The sequence below is a fragment of the Pogoniulus pusillus genome, chromosome 24 (genome assembly GCF_015220805.1).
Source record: "Pogoniulus pusillus isolate bPogPus1 chromosome 24, bPogPus1.pri, whole genome shotgun sequence".
NCBI classification, from domain to species: Eukaryota; Metazoa; Chordata; class Aves; order Piciformes; family Lybiidae; genus Pogoniulus; species Pogoniulus pusillus.
In genome coordinates this window covers 6345432-6367595 of record NC_087287.1, presented here as the reverse complement: position 1 = coordinate 6367595, position 22164 = coordinate 6345432, and the positions used below count along the sequence as shown (strand labels likewise).

Below are 22164 nucleotides of genomic sequence, written 5' to 3'. Positions count from 1 at the left end.
GCAGTTTTTACCACCCCAGCCTATACATACCCAGACAAGCTCTCAGATCCCAGTTCATCATCCCTGCTCATGCCAGGCTCATGCCAGACTCTTTTGAGATACCCCATGCAGTTTTCACCACCCCAGCCTATACATACCCAGACAAGCTCTCAGATCCCAGTTCATCATCCCTGCTCATGCCAGGCTCATGCCAGACTCCTTTGAGATACCCCATGCAGTTTTCACCATCCCAGCCTATACATACCCAGACAAGCTCTCAGATCCCAGTTAAACATCTCAGCTGCACCCCTCAAGGCCTTGCCATCTGGGTGAACATCCCAGAGAGGTGCTGAGTGAGCCCAAATCCTGGCTCTGTGCTTGGTCCTTCCCAGCACACAGCAGTATCAGCTCCAAACCCAGCAGTGCCAAGGGCCGGAGCTGGATTAAGCACTCTGGAGCTAGTCCCCCTTTGATCACTCGTTCTGTGAGCACCCAGGAGAGCATCAGTATCTTAACATTCCCCAACACAGGTGCTCACAGAATGAGTGGACATGAAACTTGCTTAGAGAATCAAAAGATGATAGGAGTTGGAAGGGACCTCTGGAGATCATGTAGTCCAACCTCCCCACCAGAGCAGGTTCACCTAGAGCAGGTTGCACAGGACAGCATCCAGGCAGGCTTTGACTGACTCCAGAAATGGAGACTTCACCACCTCTCTGTGTGGCCTGTTCCAGTGCTCCATCACTCTCAAGATAAAGAAGTTCCTCCTCAAGTTTTTTTGACTGAACTTCCTGTGTTAAAGTGTGTTCAAGAAGCATGCCAAAATGCAGCAGCCTTCTCACATTGGTGTGACACCAGCGCTGGGTGCAGACACCAGCCTTGCTACCAAGGCTCATTCCTAACAGCTTTGCTAACAGCAAAGCCTGCCCTTAATCCCTTGGAATTAATTAAAAACCAACATCCATGGGATGGGTCTGGACTGCCTGACCCAGCTGGAAGACTTTGCTCTGCACTCTGTGGTGCTAGAAGGTTAGCATAGTGTGCTGTCCTCTCCAGCCCATCCCTGCACACCAAAGCCCGTTCCACAGTCACGGGATGCTGGGAGACACTGGCCAGACTGGAAACGCTTGCGGAGGAGCTGCTCTAAGTGCCTCAGCCCTGGAGCCAGGTGTATGTTACCTGGCCAGCTGTGGTTTCCCCACTTCAAAGAGGAGGGAGGATGGTTGATATCACTCCAGCTTCACCACGGGATCTGGGAGCCGCGGGCCCGGCGTCAGGACTATCCTTTTGTCTGCAAAAAGCATTTGCAAAGGGCCCCTGGGGAGGGTGGGTTTGCTTGGATGGGACCATGGTTGGCTTAGTTATGTCTGCCCCACACCCGCCCACGGGCATTCAGCACCAGGGCTGTCAGTACCCATGAGGGCAAGAGAAGGATAGCCCCAAGCTGGAGCAAAAGGAAGATACCCCCGAGCTGGAGCCTGTGGCAGCTGCAGTGCCTCTGGGATCAGGCTCCAGATGCCGTGGGGACCTGTCATGCCTTGGCCCCTTGCCCATAAAGAGCTGCACGGGGTTTTGCTGAGTCATGCAGCGCCACGGGGCCGGGAGGACGGGCAGGTTTTGCTGACTCAGGGTCAGCGGCACTCGCTTTGACCACAGGCCTGCAGGGCAGGAGGGAAGCTGGGGCTGGCCGAAATAACGGGACCAAGCATGCTCAGCCGGTGCCTGCAAAACCGCATCCCAACGGGCACCGTGCCCCACGGGGAGGCAGCAGCTTTCCCAAAGCGCTTCCCGATCCCCCCTGGTTGCACCAAGACATGGCAATCTGGAGAGCTCCAGGGACGGGATGCAGTGCGGGGCAGAAGTAACCCCCGAAATACCTGGTGCAGACCACGGCTGGGTGGGTCAGCAGCCAAAGATTTGGGGCAGCAGGATGCTGCGTGAGGCCATGGGAGGATGGAAGAGGCTCAGAGAGGGAGGGTGCAAGTGAGGCAGCAGGAGCAAGGCGCCAGCCAGCACCATGACCCAGCAATTTTCCAGAGCCGCATGGACACGAAGGAAGTGGATTGGGGACAGGAACGCCATCATGAAGTTGCGGGTCCCTCACTCTAGCACTGCCCGGTCCATCCCACGGGCTGCTGCTCTCCTGCCCCCAAGGCTGGGCACAAGCAGAAGCAGGAAGCCAACACCCCCAGCCCTCAGGAGCTGGAAGTGTCTGTAAAGCTGCTTTGTTTTTTTTCCTCAAGCTGGTCTGGCGGCTCTGTAAGAGCTTGCTCAGGGTGAACTGGCCAGAGATTAGCTCCATCCACTGCCTCCCAAGGTGGAGGGGTGGCACCTTTGAGCCCTGCTATGCAACCCCGGGTTGGGGGGAGGGGGGAAGTCGAAAAGAGCCTGTCCCAATGCTTCTCTGTCCCAATGCTTCCCCATGCTCAGGTCGGGGTGAACTTAGGGGTCTGCTGCTAGCCGGTGCCACCCTGGGCTCTGCCTGGCACCAGCATCACCCTCAATGGCTGTAGGTGGCCTGGTACCTCCATGACGGTATTTTGGGACACAGACACACAAACCCATCTGTCTTGGCACCCTCCCAAACAAGCTGCGGGCCAGGACATGCCCATCTTGCTCCGCACCTCGCAGTCCAGAGGGGATACCAACCGAGGGGTGCCCTGGACCCAGGGAGAGGCACAGAGCAGGCTGCAGAATGGAATGATGCTGATCACAGCGGCGGGGAGGGGCCCGGGGGCCGCGGGCGAGCCCCACTGTGCCGCACACACACGGCGAGGAGGTCAAAAAGGGCCAAAAGGCCTGGAAAGAAAGGCAGAGAGACAGCAAAAGGGAAGTTTAAGGAGAGGCCAGGGGCAGGCTCCTCGTGATGCCATTCTCGGTGTTTATTCCCTTTTCCCGGAGGCTGAGTCACGGGCCCGGGAGCCGGGGGGTCAGGCCCGGGGAGCGGGGAGGAGAAACGGCGGCGGAGCAGGAGCGGGGAGGGGAGGGGAGGGGGAGGGGAGGGGGAGGGGAGGGGAGGGGAGGGGAGGGGAGGGGAGGGGAGGGGAGGGGAGGGGAGGGGAGGGGAGGGGAGGGGAGGGGAGGGGAGGGGAGGGGAGGGGAGGGGAGGGGAGGGGGCGGCGAGGCGGCGGCAACAGCAGCAACAACAGCGGCAGCAGGCGGCCCCTGCGCCGAGCCCCGCCCCGGCCCGCCTCCCGTGACGCCGCCGGTGGCAATTTTAGCTCGTCAGCTGACCGCAGAGAGCCCGGACGGGGGCTCCGCGCCTACAAAAGCCGAGCAGCGGCCGCCAGACCGGGACCCTCCGTCCCCTCCCGACACAGCCACCGCCGCCATGGCGCCCCGCGGCCGCCTCCTGTTCCCGCTGCTGCTCCTCGCCTTGGCGGGGCCCTGCTCGGCCCTCATCAGGTGAGCCGCGGTGCGGGGGGGGCGCGCCCGAGGGGCTGCCGGAGCTCCCCCGGAGCGTGGCGTGGGGCCGGGCATGGCGGTGGGGCCGGGCATGGCGGGGGGATGCGCACAGCACCGGGGCCTCCGGGTGCTGGTGCCGCCCCGCAGGCAGCCTCCCGCCGCACGGCTGCTCCCGGGGGCTGGGGGGAAACAGGCACGGCCTGGGCCAGGGTTCGGTTGGGAAGGGCTGTGGGTGCCAGGCCAGGTGTGCGCCCTCCCACCGCCGAATGCCGCCGCGGGGGTATTGCAGCCGCTGAGGGTGATGCTGGGCAGAGCCCGGGAGGCGCAGGCCAGGAGCAGACCCCGAGGTGCATGGTTTCTCCCCCGCCCTTGCCACCCAAAACGCAGGGCTGGGTATTGGGGAGCATAGGATGGGCTCCTAAAGCAGAGAGGAGAAGGGCTGGGACCCGCCCTCCCCCCCCCGATGCCAGGCGGAGGATCAGGGCTGGGTGTGTGTCCTGTCCCCATCCCACCACCCCCTACCAGGCGGCGGTCCAGGCCCACGGAGGGGGCTCCCCAAGGTTTCCCGTACCCCCAGTGACCCTGGCAGCCGCCTGCGCTCACACTCCGTTCTCCAGCCGTGCGAAAAGCACCAAGTGTGGCATGGAGAAGGGGATCCAGCCCAGGGTGCCGGTGGAGCCCAAATCCTATCCCCCTATGCTGGCAGGTCCCCTGGTTTTGGTGGAGCTGAGCAGCCCCCTTCCCTGAGGGACACCCCCCATGCACACACCCTCGTTAACAGGTGGGTGTTCGCCCCAATCCCGCAGGATCCCCCTGACCAGGTTCCCCTCCATGCGGCGGGTCCTGAACGAGGTGGGCAGCGAGATCCCAGACGTGAACGCACTCACCCAGCGCCTCAAGTTCAAGTATGGCTTTGCTGATGTGGCTGAGCCCACTCCAGAGCTCCTGAAGAACTACATGGATGTGAGTAACAGTCCCCTTTCTCCTGGTGACCACTCCCCTCCCACTGTTGTGGACCCCAGAACAATACAGGCTGGGACAGCGTCACTTTGGGGTGTACCCATCCTGGGGGGATGGTGGAACATGCCAGCTTCACCAGCCCATCTCACCTGGAAGGTGAAGGAGGGAGACATGTTGATGCAGTAGGGGAGATTTGTGCACTCTCATGGCTTGGTGGATGGTTGCTCAAAGTTGTTTCCCATCATTGCTAAACTAAAAACACTAATGTTAGTAATTATTATAGTACACAACCTACTGCCACCCAAGCAGGAGCTCTGCAACTTCTGTGACCTATTTTCTTTCCTCTTTGTCACTAATTAACAGCTGTAAATAGGGGCCTGTTTGCTTGTGGTCCTTTCTAAGCATCTTCTGGCCCATTTAGGCTCTGCTTTTTGCAGTATGGGGATTAAAATCATCATGTTCTGCTCTTTGGCATATTGAGACGTAAAGAGTGAGCATGGGGCAGGGAGGGAAGGCTTAGGCTGGTCACCAGCTTGCTATGGGACTGGGGATGCAGGAGCCTTCATCTTGCTGTGCTTATACACTCACGGAATGGTTTGGCTTGGAAGGGACCTTAAAGACCATCTAGTTCCAACCTCTCTGCCGTGGGCAGGGACTCCTCCTACTAGATCAGGTTGCTCAAGGCCCCAACCAGCCTTCAACTTTTGCCAAGCCTTGGAAAGAGCCACCCTGCATCTCCACCTTCTTGGCAGCTCCGGGAGCAAAGTGGAAGAAGGCAGATGAAAGGATGTGAGGTTTGCCCTTTCCCAGCCAACAGACACATGTGGGGTTTCCTGTTTCTGGGTTCACCACCAGGTACCTTCGTGGCTCTCACAGGGCTAGGATGTGAGCACTGGCCAGCAGAATAAAGCTGGCCCTGGGTATTTGGATGTTAATTTGGGCTGCTGCTCCCTGCTCCCCTTCCCCAGGAGCTCTTGTTCTGCCGAGAGTGCGCTGGGGAGGGCCAGTGGTGTTTTAATTGTTGATGCTGCCAGCCAGGGTGGTAGTAGTGGTTACACCATGGTGTTGTCTGCTGTGACCGCAGCTGGGGCCACTGCTTGCTGGAGGTCTGCTCCTTTGTCACAAGGGAACCAGCCCGACCTGCTGTGGGAGATAAGGAACCGTTGGGTCCCTCTTGGCCCAGCCAAAAACGCTCTTGCTGCTAAAGGAGCCGTTGGGATGAAAGATGACAACTTCCCTAGACCACTTCATGTGGTCCCCACCAGCCCCTGGGACCCCTTGTGGGTCGATGTGTGCAGGGGAGGAGGTTAATTGTTTTTCAAGGCCCAGCAGTAGTTGCAGAATCACTGGAAGCAAGTGCTGCCTCCCCAGTATGGCTAATTGCAATGGATTATTAATTGCTCAGTGAGCAACCCTTGCAAACTAAGCACACGGGAGGGGAGCAGGCTTGATAATCCTATTTTCTCCCCCCCCACACACCTTAATTAAGCAGACTGGGAGGGTTGGAATGGCCACAGGCTGACTTCCCTGATCCATCTGTTTGCCAAGCACCGTATGGCTTTCTGTCTTATTGGGAGGGCTGGTTAAAATATGGGTCTCTCGTGGACCTGTTGAGCATTCCCCATGCATCTTCTTCCTTCCAGAGGTGTCTCAGTTTTCTTTCAGCAGCTATGCTCTTGCAGGGCAGAGGGATATCCATGAGATTCCTGCAGCACAGGGATTTCTCCCAACTCTCACCTCACCACTCTGAAGCCCTCTCTGGCAGTGCTGTTGATAGCCCTTTCTCTCCCCAGCTCTTCTAAAGTCTTCTGATGGCCTGTGACTGAGCATTTATTCATTTCTCCCCACCCCAGGGACTCACCAGCACACACCAGAAGCCCCAGCAACCCTACCACCACCTGCAGCAGGCAGAGCTGCTGCTCACTGCAACCCACAGCTCCTCTGCAAACCTGCCAGCAGCGCAGCTTCCCAGCCAGTTTCAGCTTTTCAATAATGCAGGTGTTTTGCTTGGCTTCCTTCCATCTCTTTCTTTTTTCCTTTCCTTTTCCCTATAGTGAATGACATGTCAGCCTGCAGACCTGCTCTGCTTCTCTCCTGCCCTGTCTTCCTGCTTCAAAAGTCCTCCCCCGCAAGCACCCATCCCACTTCTCCTCCTGGATTTGTCCTTTTCACACCCGCTGCAATGAGGTGTGAGCCCCAAAGAGGAGCCTCCCTTCCAAAGGAAGAGGGCTGGGAGCCCATCACCACCAGACTGAGGAGGGCAGTGTCTAGATGAGAAGCTAATCCTTTGTTAAATCCTAAGGGATGTTTTGGACTTTAATCCCTACCTTTAGCTGGCTGCCTCTGCTCATGGCTCCCTTATCCTCCTTTGAAGGCCCAGTATTACGGTGAGATCGGCATCGGGACCCCCCCTCAGAAGTTCACTGTGGTCTTTGACACTGGTTCTTCCAACCTCTGGGTGCCATCTGTGCACTGTCACCTGCTGGACGTTGCCTGCTGTAAGTGTCACCTATTGCAACTATGGCTCAACAGCTTCTCCTCCCCTGCCAAATGCAAATCCTGGTGTTGCAAGAGGAGAAACTGAGGGAGCAGCATGAAAGGGCTTGCCAGCTGCTGATGGGCTCTTTAGGGTCAGTGCTGGAGGTAGAATCCCAACCTCCCCCATCCATCCTTCATTCCTCCCTTCCTGTTTAGGTTGTTTAGTGGGGGTTTTTTTGTGTCACCTCTGCACAGCCTCAATCCTTCCCCAGCAGCCTCAGCCCTGAAGCTGGGGAGCAGCATCCCAGGTTGGGAAGTTTCACCCCAAATTACAGTCCCAACTCTGCTGTTGCCCCATTGCGCAAAGGCAGTGGAAGGCAAAAAATGTCTCCACCTCTTGCCAGATCTGATACAAACTGTCCTAGTTTCTGCTTTATTGCTGCACAGAGCATGTGCCTGCATGCTGATGGATTTATAATTAACAAGAGCCAGGTAGGCACGGCAAGATGAGAGCACTGTAGGGACTGCAAGTTTGCTTTGCTCTCTAGCATTCCTGGGCAGTGGAGTTCCACCACAGTTGAAGGTGTCAAGCCTGGTGATGGCAAAATGCCATTTGAAAGCCACCAGCTGTGCTGCTTGAGCAGAGAACCCTGTGGAGTTCAAGGAATGTAATCAGGAGAGGTGGCCCAACAGTGCTGAGTGTGGGGAGGGAGCAAAGCTGGATGCTTATACATCCTCCTCTTCTCTCTCTCCAGAGAGGAGATGAACCTTCTTTTGGTGTATGTGAGATAGGGTGGTGAGGGCCAGCCCTGCTCTGGGGGGTTCCAGATCTGCAGCAGGGAGCTGGTTTCTCAAGGCAGTGGCATGGGACATGCTGGGATCAAAGGGCTTGTCTTGACTATGCAATGAGCCTCACCTCCTGCCAGACTGGGATCCAGACAGCCCAGCTGGGGAAGTCCTAGTGCAGCCTGCTGGTTTCCACGAGGCTCAGCTGGTCTGTCCTCAGCACTCTCTGTCCTGCTAGCCAAGCAGTCGTGGAGCTGGGCTGGCTGAGCTCACTGCACACCACTGCCCAACTCGTGACTTGGGAGGAATCTGCAGAGGAGGAATCTGCTCGGCCATAAACCCAGGGATATCTTACAGTTCACAGCCTCTCCAAGGGGAAAAGCAGCTTAGAAGGGGAAAGCTCTTCTCTGCAAGTAAAAATATAATGAGCCCTTTCTGTGCAAAAAAGAGTGACTGTGTAAAAAAAAAAAAAAAGGGGGGGGGGGGGTGTGGAGGAAAATCCAGCTAGTTCTAATCAAAGAAACAACTCAATCCATAAAGTAAAAATGTTTGTGCCCAGAGCAAGTATTTAAAGCCACCCTGACACAGGGGAGGTGGGGGGGGACATTGTAGCTCTGCTGTCTGACACACTCTGACACGCCAGCCACATAGCCCCTGGGCTTTTAATACCTGGTGGCCAAATCGGATTTAACAGCCAAATTGGATCTGCCCACCTCATTCCCCAGACGTTGGAAATGCTTTGTTGAGCAGTTTGGGCTTGGCAAATGCTGGGCCCGAGCCCATCTTCAGGTGGTTGAGTGTCTGTTTGTCCAGATGAGCAGGGCGGTGTGGGGTTGGGGACTGGGGAGCCCTAGGCACCAAGGAGTGCTAATGTTGTGTGTCCCTCTGTCCCCTTCCCTGGCTGCAGGGCTGCACCACAAGTATGATGGCTCCAAATCCAGCACCTACGTGGAGAACGGCACCGAGTTCGCCATCCACTACGGCACAGGGAGCCTCTCTGGGTACCTCAGCCAGGACACTGTCACGGTGAGTAGCAGCTATCCTTGCCTGGGGCTGCCCCAGAGCAGGCTGCTGAAAGCCACTGGGTTTCAGTCAGTCTCCCTTCTTGAGTGCCCTGCTTGTATGGAGACTGTTTCCAGGTGCTTTGAAATGAGGTGGTGAGGAGGCAGGCAGAGAAGGAGGAAGGTATGGGTTGGACTAGATGATCTTTTGAGGTCCCTTCCAGCTCCTATTAATCAGCAGGTCAGCAGTCTCTAGCCAACTCTCCAACCCTTTTCCTTCTGATCCACCTCTTTTTGGTGGTCTGCAGCAATAAGACAAGGAGCAACAGCTGCAAACTGGAATGCAGAAGGTTTCACCTTAACATGAGGAGAAACCTCTTTCCAGTCAAGGTGACAGAACCCTGGAGCAGGCTGCCCAGAGAGGTTGTGGAGTCTCCTTCTCTGGAGAATTTCCAAACCCACCTGGATGCATTCCTGTGTGAGCTACCCTGAGTGATCCTGCCTTGGCAGGGGGGTTGGACTCTATCTCTGCAGCCCCCTTCCAGCCTCTAAAGTTCTGTGATAGGTGCCCAGCCTGGGTGCACACCAGCACACAGGCTTGCTGGTGGTGCCCAGCTTGTTGCTGGCCAATATGCATGTGGTAGTGGCCATCCACGTGGGCAGGTGCCCAAACACTGTTCAGAAATGGGCTGTTTGTTGCCCCATTCTGGTCTGGTGTCAAGAACTGGATCCCAATCCACGCGTGACTGCCTCCAGGTGCAGCAGCTCCTGAGAGCTTGCCAGCTGCTGCACGTCAGCAGTGCACGTGCTCCTGGATTACTAGGTGGCCTGGTAGGGATCAGAGCATGTGTTTGTTTTGCAGAGGGTGGAGGCAAAGCAGAAGCTTTGAATAAGCACATAAACCTGCAGGTTTGGGGGTTTCTGTGTTGGGTTCCACTGAAAAGTACTGACCCCTCCCTGGAGGTGTTCAAAGCCAGGTTCTATGAGGCCTTGGGCAACCAAGCCTAGCTGAGAGGTGTTCCTGCCTATGGCAGGGGTGTTGAAGTTGATGATCCCTTCCAACCTAAGCCATTCTATGACTCAATTTCATCAGGATCAAAAGGAAGATATCCAAGAGGAACCCAAGTAGGAAAATTTTAGGCCTGGAAGCACCAGCCAAAGGTACCTACAGCTGAGGCTGGCTGCAGGACCATCTTTAGTAGGAGAGGGCTCAGTGAACCCCAAACATCAGTACAGACAAAGCTGTGGGGGAACACCACAGGAGCTGCCAGCAACTTCACACCTTTGCTTTTGCTCTCTTCCTCTTGTAGCCCACCAGGCTCAGTGTCCATTTCAGTCTCACCATCCCATTTATTTCCTGCATCCCTCAACATGCCCTGCCACAAAAAGAGCCTCCCTGTGGCTCCTGCCAGTTGAAGGCACCTTGGCTGTAGCATTAATGGATTGGGTTTGCAGATGCAGGCAGGGGCATCTGTGCTCGCCCCAGCAGAGGAGCAGGGCAGCCAGGCAAGCAGCAAACTGTGTTATACTGTGAAAGTGGAGGCTGGGTGAGGCCCTTTCAGGCTTACTGAAGGGGCTGCAGTGAGTCAGAAGGAGAACTGCAGCTTTTTCTTGGCTGTTTTTGGTGGTTTTTGGTTTATTTTTTGGTAATTGTTACCTTGATGCCTTCTCGCTCTCTGCTTCCCAGTGGCCCAGAGGAAGGATTTTGTGCCTGAGCTTGTTTGGGCAGTGGGGATGGCTTTTGGCAGGCAGCACAGCTTGGAGCATTTGGTTTCTGTCTGGGCAAAAGCAAGTGGAAAAAAAACTCTGTGTGGAGCCTGAGGAGTGTCATGCTTGCAGTACACAAGTGCAGAGGCAACTCAGACCTTCAACTTGGGCACCAAGATGCTTCCACTGATGCACAGCATCCCATAGGCAAGCTCCCAAGCTGGAAATCCAGACACTGAAGCAGCCTCCAGGGCGACCCTCTCAGTTCCAGCCATCCTGATGGGTGCAAGGAGCCCTAGCAGCCTGTGCAGCACTGACATCTGACTGAAAGGTTCTGCCTTGCAGGTGCTCCAGAGTCACTCAGCCCTGTACTGAGCTCATGTTGAACACCCTCCCTCCTTCTGTGGAGGAATGATGCCCTGTAGCTCTCTGAAGAGCAGTGGGTTTAGCCAGCTCTCTGCTGCTTGAGCATCTCATCCTTTTATTGCAGCTCAACCTTGAGATGTCCTTCAAGGACAGCAGAGGAAGCATTGCTGACTGTGGGGCACAAGATCTCTCTCAGGGCTGCAGTGTGGATAGGCCCCTGCTCACCTCTCCCCTGTGCTTCTGCACTGGGGAGCCCCACCCAAGCATGGTGCCAAGCCATGCCATGGTGGTCATCATTTCCAGACTACCTTCATCTGGTGCTTGCTCACTTGGCTGAGGTCACTCTTGGGGAGGCTGAGTGAGCTGCAGGGTGCCAACACCTGTCTGCAGAACACTGTAGGGAGGCCACTACACATCCAACTCCTGGTGATGATTTCTGGTCACTTTGGTGAGGGACAGAGATAAAGGACTGGGCTCAGTTTTGGACCACTCTCTCCAAGAAGGCCTTTGAGGTGCTGGGGTGTGTCCAGAGAAGGGCAACAAAGCTGGGGAAGGGTCTGCAGAGAAGGTCTGGTGAGGAGTGGCTGAGGGAGGTGAGGCTGTTTAGAGCTTGGGGAAAAGGAAGCTGAGGGGAGACCTCACTGCTCTCTACAGCTCCCTGTAAGGAGGTTGGAGCCAAGTGGGTGTTCATCTGTTCTCTAATACCAGGTGATAGGACAAGAGGAAATAGCCTGAAATTGTGCCAGGGGAGGTTTGGGTTGGATACTAGGAAAAATTTCTTTCCTACAGGAGTGGTCAGGGATTGTAACAGGCTGCCCAGGGAGGTGGTGGAGTCACCATCCTTGAAGGTGTTCAGGAAGCATCTGGACATGGTGCTTTGGGGCAGGATTTAATGGCCATGGTGGTGTTAGGTTGATGGTAGGGCTCAACCTTCAAGGCCTTTCCCAACCAAATCAGCTTTATGATGGCATGAGGATATGTCTCTTAGTGCCAGAGCTCAGCTGGAGCTGCTCTTGGGTTTCAGGTGCTGCTGAGGCTGCGCTACCAGACAGACGCCTCCTTCCCTCTTGGGTTGTACACCCAGGGCACCGTTCTACCAAAGCAGGTGCCACTTCTATCAGGTCCTATCCTTCTGTTTTTCAGTGGAGGCTTTAGCCAAGGTGCTGCAGGACCGCTGGGGCCAAGCAGTGGGGCTTTTGCAAGCCTGTGGCACGCAGCTGGGGCGCTTCTTGCCACGTGCTGGCAAGCAGATGCGCTGCCGCAGCGCTCCTGCCCCACATCCTGCCCTGTGGCTTTGAGCTCTTGCAAGGCTCGATCGCCCTTTCCTGGCACAAGCCTCCCACACCATTAAAGCCAACACCTCCCCCCTCAGCCTTGCACTGTGGAGCCCTGGGGGGATATTATTAATTATAGGGATCGTTATCTGCCATCAGGTAGCAAGAGGCCAGCTTTGGGCTCCGGGGCTGCTGGCTGCAGGCTGAGAGGCTGAAACTGTCCCAGCACAGATGCTGAAATTGCCTGTGGTCAGCCAGGAGCTCAAAAAACCTCCTGAACTCATAGAACTAGGAGCCAGCAGCCCCATCCTGCTGCCTGTCAGCAAAGTTATCCTGCTTTCTGTGATTTCTTGCTTTCTGTGATCTCCTCCTTCTGGGGATCTGCCCTTGGGAAGCATTTCAGCTTTCCAGCTGGGAACGCCAGGCCTTCTTGTGGCTGGCAAGAGAGGTGACCTTTTGCTTTCAGAGCACTCCACTTGCTATTTTTGAGCTTTGGGCTCAACCTCCCTGGGTCTTCTTCCCTCCCGTGGAAGGTCTCTGCAGGCTGGTGGCTCCTCTGGGAGATGGAACAATATCCTGGGGATGTTGCTGATGTAGGGGAGATCACAGAGGTCATTGGCAGAGGTGAGAAGGATCTCTGCTCCCAGCTGAGGGTGGGTGAAACACTCAAGGGCATAGGACGTGGGGATGACTTCAAAGATGGTGTGGAAGAGTGTGTTAAAGGCACAGGACAAGAGCTTTTCAGACTGAGGAAAGGATGAAGCAGGCAATAGGAGAAGGGCTGCAGAGAGGATGAAGTGACAGAGAACCCTCTGTGCAAAAAGGAGCTGCATGGGCAAAGCTGGGACCCAGCAAAAGGCTGAAGGGGCTGAGAGAGGTGGGCAAAGAGCGAACAGGGGCTCCTGCCTTTAGGGCTGCACTGGGCGTTGCAGGGACTCGGGAGATGCCACTGTGCTGCCAGATTGGCCTGTGCCTCCTACCCCCACCCCAAGAAAAGTGGCACCAGGGTGTCAGGTTTCTGCAGCTGCCTGCAAAGGTGAAAGCAGGCAGGAGTGTGGCAGCGCACTGAGGGACGTGCTGCAGCCGGTGCTCGCTGAGATCCTGTTTCCAGCCCGGTCCCTCGAGTCAGTTTCCTTTACAGTATGCTTTTTCCCTTCCCTCCCCTTCTGCCCTCAGCTGGGTAACCTGAAAATCAAGAACCAGGTCTTCGGGGAGGCTCTGAAGCAGCCAGGCATCACGTTCATTGCTGCCAAGTTCGATGGCATCCTGGGCATGGGTTTCCCCAAGATCTCTGTGGACATGGTCACCCCTTTCTTTGATAACATCATGCAACAGAAGCTGATTGAGAAAAACATCTTCTCCTTCTACCTGAACAGGTAATGTTGGGTTTGATGTCACATCTCTCATTGCAAGGGCAAGCACAGCCCAGCTGGGCATTTCTGTCTCCTAGGTGAACCTCTTGTGTGCTGGTTTATGCCCTGACCAGCATCAGATCAGATTTCCTTGCTGGAGCAGTCATGCCAAATCTCTTCTGTTTACTGCTTTGGTGTAAGGAGGAGAGCAGTAGAAATGCAGCTATTGCACTGATAAAAAGCTGGGTAGATCTACTACTGGGTTTCTTAACTGATGAGGAGACAGAGGATGTTTCCAGAGGAAAGAGAAGTAAAAATAAACAGGGCTGTGATCATGAGATTGCATGCTGCTAGTGCAGTCCCTGTTAGGGAGGGAAACACAGCCCCAGTCTGGTGCTGAAATCTGCAGACCACATGGCCACCACTGCATCACCCCACCAGTCATCACTGCTCATGGGGCTAGCAATCCCTCACCCCCCAGGAAATCCTCTTCTGCAGCTCCCAGCACCTTCCCCACTCTCTGCTGCTCCCCTCTGGCCACTCCACCACCCTCTTGGCACTGCAGCAGGGGGACTCTGAACTACTTCAGCCCAAAAAGTAGCACACAGAGAGGGCTGCTGCTGGCCCTTGTTGCTCCAACCCTCCCCCATCACCATGTTCCTTCCCATCTGCTCAGCAGCAAGGTTTTATCTGAGAGTAACCTTGAGGAGGCTGCTGGCTGGCGCCGAGGCGAGCGCAGATAACCTCATGCTGCAGCAGCCACAGCCAGCCCTGCACGGGGGCTTGCTACAGGCTGCTTGTCTGTGGGATCCTTCTGTCACTGCTCAGTTCCCCTTCCCTGCAGCCAGTTTCTCCAGGTGTCTGTGAGAGAAGCAAGCAAAAAATTGCAGGATGCTTGGGTTGGGCCAAAATGTCTCCATTTCCCTACCCCACAATATCATTTCTCCTTATACTGACGTGGTACAATATAAGTGGCAGGGGAGTTATCCTGGAGGTGTTCAAGGAATGTGGCCATGGCACTCTGGGACATGGTTTAATGGCACTCTGGGACATGGTTTACAGCCATGGTGCTGTTAGGTTGGTGGCTGAACTCAGTGATCTTTAGAGGTCACTTCCAACTGAAACAACTCTATGACTCTAAGTCTGTCTCCAGTGCTTCTCATGCTACACTTCACTCCTATACTTCTGTGGGTGCCTGGAGGGGGAGTTTGTCTCACCTTGACTCTGATGTTCATTGTTTTGGGGTTTTGGTTTGGCTTCTTATTCGCAGAGACCCTACAGCTCAGCCTGGTGGTGAGCTCCTCCTGGGAGGGACTGACCCCAAGTACTACAGCGGTGACTTCAGCTGGGTCAACGTCACACGCAAGGCCTACTGGCAGGTCCACATGGATGCGTAAGTCCCTTTGCCACCTCACCACATCTGCACCTGGGGCTGGGCTGAGACCCTCCCTGAAAAGCCATCATCTCTAACCCTGCAACACCATAAAAAAAGGGCAAATTAAAATCACACCCTAAGGCTGGGTCGTTTGTCGCTGGAAGGGGGAGGAGAGGCTGAAAACAGCAGGAAGTGTTCTGCAAAAATCTCACCCTCAAACACCTGCTGCAGCCCTGTGAAGCAGGGCAGAAATGCCAGCATGTCCTGCCGATGGGCAGGGAGAGCCTTGGACATTAAAGCTGGGCTTTGCTGAGCTCTCAGGCAGGCCTGAGCCGCGGTGAAGCAGGCTGAGGCTGCAGGGAGGCAGCCCTTGAGTGAAGGGCACGGCGGCAATCAGCGCTCCTGGGAGCAGAGGGGAGGGGAGCAGGGCTGAGCTGCCGGCCAGCCCCCAGCGTCTATTCTCAGCTCTGCCACGTGATGATGGCAACTTGAAAGCAGGCTGTGACCAGAGCGTGTCCTTTTCCTGGAGATCACATCCCTGCCCTGTGCAGGGTTTGAGTTCTCTTTTCCCCCCACCCCCAGCCCTGATGCCTGGGCAGAGCCTGGCAGGGCCTTGGCTGGCAGCTTTGTCTCTGCGTGTGGAAGCCAGGCAGCTCCTGTCTTGCCTTTTCCTTGCACACAAACCCTTCCCCTCTGTGCACACAAACATCCTCTCCTTAGAGTCAGGTGATAGGGCAAGAGGAAATGGCCTGAAATTCTGCCATGGGAGGTTTAGCTTTGGTGTTAGGAAAAATTTCCATCCTGCAAGAGTGGTCAGGCCTTGGAACAGGCTGCCCAGAGAGGTGGAGTTGCCAACCCTGGAGGTGCTCAAGAAGTGTGTGGACTTGGCAGTTAGGGACGTGGTTTAAAGGTTGTGGTGCTGTTAGGTTAGCAGCTGCATTTGATGATGACCTTAGAGGTCTTTTCCAGCCAAACCAGTTCTGCTTCCCTTTCCCCTCTTGCCTTGCCTGTGCCCCCTTCAACTGTCACACCACCCTTTTAGCCACAGAAGCACAGATCAGTGCCCATTAGCTGCAGTGCTCACTGTGGAGTGCAGGCAGCAGTCCAGGCTCCCTGCAACACCTGAGGGCACCCACTCAGTCAGGAGCTGGGGGGCTGTGCACTGCAGCTGATGCTGCATCAGCATTTCTGAGGGTCTGTCCTTCCTGGGTGTCTGTCACAGCCCTCCCTTGTGTGCTCCATACAGTCCAGGCTAAACTATCTTCAAGTCTTTGCCTGCTGCTTCCTGCAGCCTTCAGCAGGAGGTTTCTAAGGGTTGTCTTCTGTCTGGGCATCTCTCCTCAGGGTGGATGTTGCCAATGGGCTGACTCTTTGTAAAGGAGGCTGTGAGGCCATCGTGGACACTGGGACCTCCCTCATCACTGGCCCCAGCAAGGAAGTGAAAGAGCTGCAGACAGCCATTGGTGCAAAACCCCTCATCAAAGGCCAGGTGAGGCTGAGTCTGTGGCTGTCACAGCATCCATACTGATGTCCTGCTTTGCACTCAGATCCTTCTAGGAATGCTGCTCTTCTGCTCCCTCTGTGCTCCTGGAAGAGCCTCTGGTATAGCAAGGACCCTTCTATTTTTTGGCCCTGGGTAGTGTTGTGTTCACTTCTTTGTTCATGCTTTCAGAAGGGGGTCAGGCTCCAGGAACTTCAGGAGGCTTTGGATCACCTCTGCCACCCATCTCTGAGAGGCAGAGGAGGAGTGTGGGTTGCAGCTGAGGCAAAGGATTTAAGTTCATGAGTCCAGAGGCACTTTCACACAAACATGTTCAGTGCAGGTGACAACCCTTGCTGCCAAGCTTTTAACCATCTGAGCTGAGCTCACAAGGTCACCTCCCTGGAACTGTGGAGGAACAGGGATTGGAAGGACCCTCTAGGGGGATTTTCTGCTCTGAAACCCCTCCCAAATTGGAGCCATGAGCACTTGTAGGGCTTCTCTGCAGCATCAGACCATGTGCTGCAGAAAACTGCCTTAGACCTGCTACTCTCCCAGAGGCTCACCAGTGTTAAACAAGCTTTTGTCTGTTCCTCACTGGGGGTCCTTGTCTGTCTCTAGGCTGTACTGAGCCTCCCCATCCTGTGGCAGAGGAAAGACCTCCTAGTTCTGCTGCATATCAGGTGCTGCGTGCTGGTGCTCAAAGCAGAAACTGAACCCAGCATCCTTTGGCTCCATCTCTAAAACTCTGTGGCCAGGGAGCAGCCTGTATGTCCCAGTTGCAGCCTCTTCTGCAGCCTGAAATGAGCTGGGTTTGGGCAAAACCATAGGAAAACTATGATTGCCTGGGAGAGGCCAGGGAGCTGCCACCTAAAGCCTTTGCTGTCATTTCAGTATGTGATCCCCTGTGAGAAGATCTCCTCTCTGCCTGTCGTCACGCTGACACTGGGAGGGAAGCCCTACCAGCTGACTGGAGACCAGTATGTCTTCAAGGTATGTCCAGGCAGCTTCTGCCAGCTCCACACTCCTGAGTTTGTCTCTTCTCCACTCAAACTTCAGCCATGAAACCCACAGTGCCAGGGCAGCAAATCAAGGCTCCAGCTGGCATTTGGGGGAAAAGCCTGGAAGGTTGGCATGACTGGTGAGGTTGCCTGGTTCCACCAGCAGTGCCACCACCCTGAGTCCAGGAGGAACAAGGCTCCCTGAGAGATGGCAAGATGGGAGAGAAACAGCAAGCAGGCTCTTCAATCACATCCTACAAAGAATTTGCCCTTTCCTGCTGAATTCTGTTGCCTTCAGGCCAGCCTTGTCATAACAGAGGCCACCAGCCTGGCATTTAAACCATCAAAGTCAGCTTGCAGAGACCATCTTGTGCAGAATCTCTTAACCACTCTGAGAGCTGGGTGGGCTGGGATGTGTAGGGGCCCATGTGGCTTTGCTTTATGCTGCATTAAGGGCTCTGGGAGGGGGATCTGGGTTTGGAGTGGTGGAAGCAGCAGGCTGGGAGTTACTCTTGGAAGTTGTGGGTCTTTGATGAGGGGTAGCTGGGTTTGGAGTGGTGGCAGTGACAGGCTGGGAGTTACTCTTGGAAGCTATGGATCTCTGAGGAGGGGGAGCTGGGTTTGGAGTGGTGGCAGTGACAGGCTGGGAGTTACTCTTGGAAGCTAATGGATCTCCAAGGAGGGGGAGCTGGGTTTGGAGTGGTGGCAGTGACAGGTGGGGAGTTACTCTTGGAAGCTGCAGACCTCAGTCTGGGAGGGGCCGAAGGTGTTTGCAGTTGTTACTGCTGAGCCTGAGGGAGAAGAGGACCTCCTTAGATTGAAGCTGTCACTCTTCTCTCCAGGTTTCTGCACAAGGAGAGACCATCTGCCTGAGTGGCTTTTCAGGCCTGGATGTCCCACCCCCTGGGGGTCCCCTCTGGATCCTGGGAGATGTCTTCATTGGTCCCTACTACACAGTCTTCGACCGCGATAACGACTCCGTTGGCTTTGCCAAATGTGCCTAAGTGCCCGAGCCCTGCTGCCTCTGCCACACACACACACACCCCTACATGTGGGAGCCACAGGGAAGGATTCCCAGGATTAGAATCCCAGTGAGTGGAAAGCAAAACAAACAAAAAGCAAACCCAAGAAAAAGAAATGGAACTAGATTCAAAGTGACATGGAAAATAGTCCTTAGTGCCCTGCTAGCTATGTTTTTCCCCCCCTCTAAGTGGTGCTGGGAGGTCTCTAGTTGACAACTCCAGCTGGAGTTAGCCCCTTGCTTTACTTCTAGGTCTTCCAATGTTTGTTTGTAGGGATGATTCTCAGAGCTGAACAAGACCCTCTCCAGTCTCACAGCCCTGGTCTCCTTCCTGGAGGTGCAGCTGGCTGGGCCCAGTCCCCAGCACCTCTCTTCCTGCAGAGAAGCTGTGTGGCTGCTCTTGGGTTTGGCCTTCTGTGCTGGGGGAGAGGGATGGGGAGGGCTGTCAAGCACCTAACCACTTCTTGCTTTTTCACTGATGCAGTGGGGGAGTGAGAGGTAGGGGAGAGGCTTCAGCAGCCCTCCACAATAGGCTGAGGCAGTGACTGGTAGGTCTTTTTTTTTTTTTTTGGTGGGTTTGTGCTGACTTGGTCCTAGGAGAACATGTCCTGGGCTGGAGCAGCAAGGGATCATGGTAGCATGCCCAAGGGTTCTGGTGATGTGGTTGTGTGTGGTGATAGCACTAGGGAGAGAGCTGGAGGCATGAAGTGCACATGCCTGGACCTAACAGCACAGGGATTCATAGTGGGGTTTCAGCTTCTTTGGGGTCAAGATAGGATTGCACAGAGGTCACTTGAATTCATGGCCATGAAGGCCCAGCCTCCTGCTGAGCAAAGTCACTTGTTAGAGGTTCTCCTGCAGTTTGAACTCTAACCACAAATCTTCCCAGCTCCATCCACAGCCAAGTTGCTGAGAGTAATGTTTCCTGAAGCCAGCCAAGTGGTCGAGCTGAAATCACACTGGTAGAACTCATAGGGGTTTGTCAGCCACATCAGAGCTTTTGGGAACATTGCTTGAAGCATTTTGAACTGCCCAGAAGCCCAGAGACAGGTGGCAGAGCCACCAAGCCTGGGCAGAGGAAGGAGCTGTGGCAGCTGCTGGGCTTGCACTTGCTTTCCCTGCTGCCCCATCCCAAACCCCAACTGCCTTTAACCCCTCCTGACCTGCTTTCCACTTTACTAACCCTGCTGTGAGCTCTGTTCCTGTCCACCCTGTGTGCAGCTGCAGAGGGGCAGCGCCTTGCCTGGGGAGGTTGTGGCTGCTATAGCTGTGCTTGCAGGCCCTCCTGGAGAGGAGGATCTCATAGCTGCACATATGGAGCTGCTCGCTTCACTGGGCTGGCGTCAGCAGGCAAACACTGGTGGAGCTGGGAGGATGATGAAGTGAGTTTGAAGTGGTACTGGAAAGCAGAAGAGAGTCTGCTAAGAGGCCCAGCCTGTGCTGGGACTGAAAGACTCTCTTTGCTTTCCCAGTGTGCTGAAGCTGGGGAGAGGCAGCAGGTGAAGGGCAAAGCTGAGGGTGGCAGCAGGGCTCAGGTCCTGAATTCAGGGAGAGGCAGCAGGTGAAGGGCAAAGCTGAGGGTGGCAAGAAGACCAAGTCAGCACCATGACCCCAGACCAGGTAAAAATCCTGGCTTCCCAGAGTTATCCTGCCAGCAGTACCAGTGGGGCTGAAGAAGCTCCCAGGAAGGGTCTTTGGGCAGTGGGTGACTAGGTGGTGACATGATGTGCATCACCCCCAGTCCTGAATTCACCAGGAGCACCAGAGGCTCGGGGCAGAGGTCACAAAGTGAGCTATAGGAGAGCAGTGAGTAGGTAGCCTGTGAATCCCCTGTCCCCACCCACTGATGGGTTTGGCTCTACAACCCTGCCTTAGGCCTTGCAGGGGTCTGGTGTGGGCAGTGAGGAAAGGCCTGGGCACACCTGGGACATGTGCACAGTCCTCTGCAACCCCAGATGTGACAACTCTTACTCCCCAAGCTTGCTTCTGCCTGTGGTATCTTCACCTGCAACCCTGCATCCAGAGGCCTGAGGACATCTGTTATGGACTGGCTAGAGAATAGCAGTGTGTCCCCAAAACCAGCCCTTCAGTAGGCACTCCCAGCTCAGCAGATCCTCAGCACCTCTCCAGAGAGCCCCAGTTTCACACCACTTGAGTGCCCACAGTGTCCTGCTACATCACTTCCCCAGCTGCAGGATTCCTTCAGCGTGGGAAGACAGAGACAGCCTCTGTTACCTGCTGTGCAGACCTGATGTGGGTCTGGCAGGGTGTTCTGAACACCTCCAGCATCAAGGTGAAGCAGAAGCAGCCACCAAGCCGTGGTTCTGCTGAGTGTGCAGTGCCCCACAGCATCTGCATTGTCACCTCTGTGGTAACCCCAGGCTGGGCTGAGGCCTGTCCTTGGGCAGGAGATGGGGGCAGAGCATGGCCCACAGCAATGCCCTGAGTGATGTGGGGTAGGCTGGAAGAGAAGTTCATGGTGGTCTTCCCTGAAGGGGTGTTCTCCCCTCCTTTTATTTGTGTTTTTAAACCAAGCTCTAACAGTGTGACTGGTTGGTTGGTTGGTTTTTAATCTAATCTGTTGTCAGAACTTCTGCCTCATCTTAGACCATGGAGAAGAAAATACAGTACTGCCCCCTTAACTCTGAGTGCTCCTTCCTTCAGCAGCTTCAGATGCCACACAAGCTGTGGGCAGAGACACTGGCTCCTTGGCCCCTTGTCCCAGTGTGTCCCTGTATCTTTCAGAAGGGCTCTTTCCCTTCCCTCTGAGAAGGAAACAAGGGCAAGTGCAGGGTGCTGCCCCTGGGGAGGAATGATCCCTGATCCCCTGCACCACTACAGGTGAGAGTGACCACTGGAAAGCAGCTCTCTGGAAAACGACCTGGACATGCTGGTGGACAAGTTCACCATGAGCCAGCAGGGTGCCCTCGTGGCCAGAAAGGCCACAAGAGTGTGTCCAGCAGGCTGAGGGAGGTTCTTCCTTTCTGCCCTGGTGAGGCCAGATCTGCAGTACCAGGTCCAGTCCTGGGCTCCCCACTTGATGAGATAGGAAACTGCTGGAGAGATGTCAGTGGAAGCTGCAAAGCTGCTGAGAGGCCTGGAGCAGCTCTGGGGGGACCAAAGACTGAGAGCCCTGGGGCTGAGTCCCTGGAGAACAGCAGCTTGAAAAGGGATCTGCTCAATGCTCAGCAACAGCTAAAGGGTGGGGGGCAAGAGGGTGGGGCCAGACTCTTGTCAGTGGTGCCAAGAGACAGGACAAGGAGCAATGGGCACGAACTGGAACCTAGGAGATTCCATCTGAACAGGAGGAGAAATTTCTTTGCAGTGAGGGTGCTGGAGCCCTGCAGCAGGCTACCAAAGAGAGGTTGTGGAGCCTTCTGTGGGGAGATTGCAGCACCACCTGGCCACTGTGCTCCTGGGCAGGCTGCTGTGGGAGCCCCTGCTTTAGCAGTGGGGTTGGACTGGATGATGTCAGAGGTCCCTTCCAGCCCTACCATGCTGGGATTCTGTGGAACACGCTGGGAACCTGTCAGGTTTGTCTTTTTCAGTGCATTAACAAGTAACTCACCCTCTGGAGGGTGACCCAGTGCCACCAGAGTGACAGGTACTCCTAGCACATCTTCTAGCCTACAGCCTTCTCCTGGGATCACTTCTCCCTTCTTGCATATTGCCCAAGGGTAGCTCTCCAGTAGCATACATCAGCTTGTGGGAGAGCTGTCCCCAGCTTGTTCTGGGCCAGCTAGAACAAGCTGCTGCTCGACTTGGATCATAGAGTGGTCCTGTAGTAGCCAAAGTTAGGCTGCACTTAGCAACTGGAGTCCAAACCCCACCAGGGTGTGACATTTCTGCTCCCAGAGCCTGCTGATGAGGAACATTTCAAAGGCCAGGAACAATCCCTGGTTCTTGGCTGGCTGTGTGATTTTTTTTTTCAGTGCTGCCACTGAGGAGCTGCAGACTCCAGTGCAGAAGGCAGGCCCCA

At 55.4% G+C, this 22164-nt stretch overlaps 1 protein-coding gene across 1 annotated transcript; it reads left to right on the top strand.

The window, feature by feature from the left end:
• Nucleotides 1-3163: 3163 nt before the first annotated feature.
• On the top strand, nt 3164-20827 carry CTSD (cathepsin D). Its single transcript, XM_064163175.1, has 9 exons — nt 3164-3384; nt 4191-4347; nt 6719-6842; nt 8516-8634; nt 13133-13332; nt 14579-14701; nt 16028-16172; nt 17058-17156; nt 18007-20827. The coding sequence occupies exons 1-9, from the start codon at nt 3311-3313 to the stop codon at nt 18166-18168; spliced, it is 1203 nt and encodes a 400-aa protein (XP_064019245.1). The 5' UTR covers nt 3164-3310; the 3' UTR covers nt 18169-20827.
• The last annotated feature ends 1337 nt before the right edge of the window (nt 20828-22164 follow it).

Bases quoted from the DNA above. Each gene is read 5' to 3' on its own strand.
- CTSD (XM_064163175.1), top strand. From the start codon at position 3,311: ATGGCGCCCCGCGGCCGCCTCCTGTTCCCGCTGCTGCTCCTCGCCTTG. The intron at 6,843-8,515 runs GTAAGTGTCACC...CCCTGGCTGCAG, and splicing joins CCTGCTGGACGTTGCCTGCT to GGCTGCACCACAAGTATGAT. The intron at 13,333-14,578 runs GTAATGTTGGGT...TCTTATTCGCAG, and splicing joins TTCTCCTTCTACCTGAACAG to AGACCCTACAGCTCAGCCTG.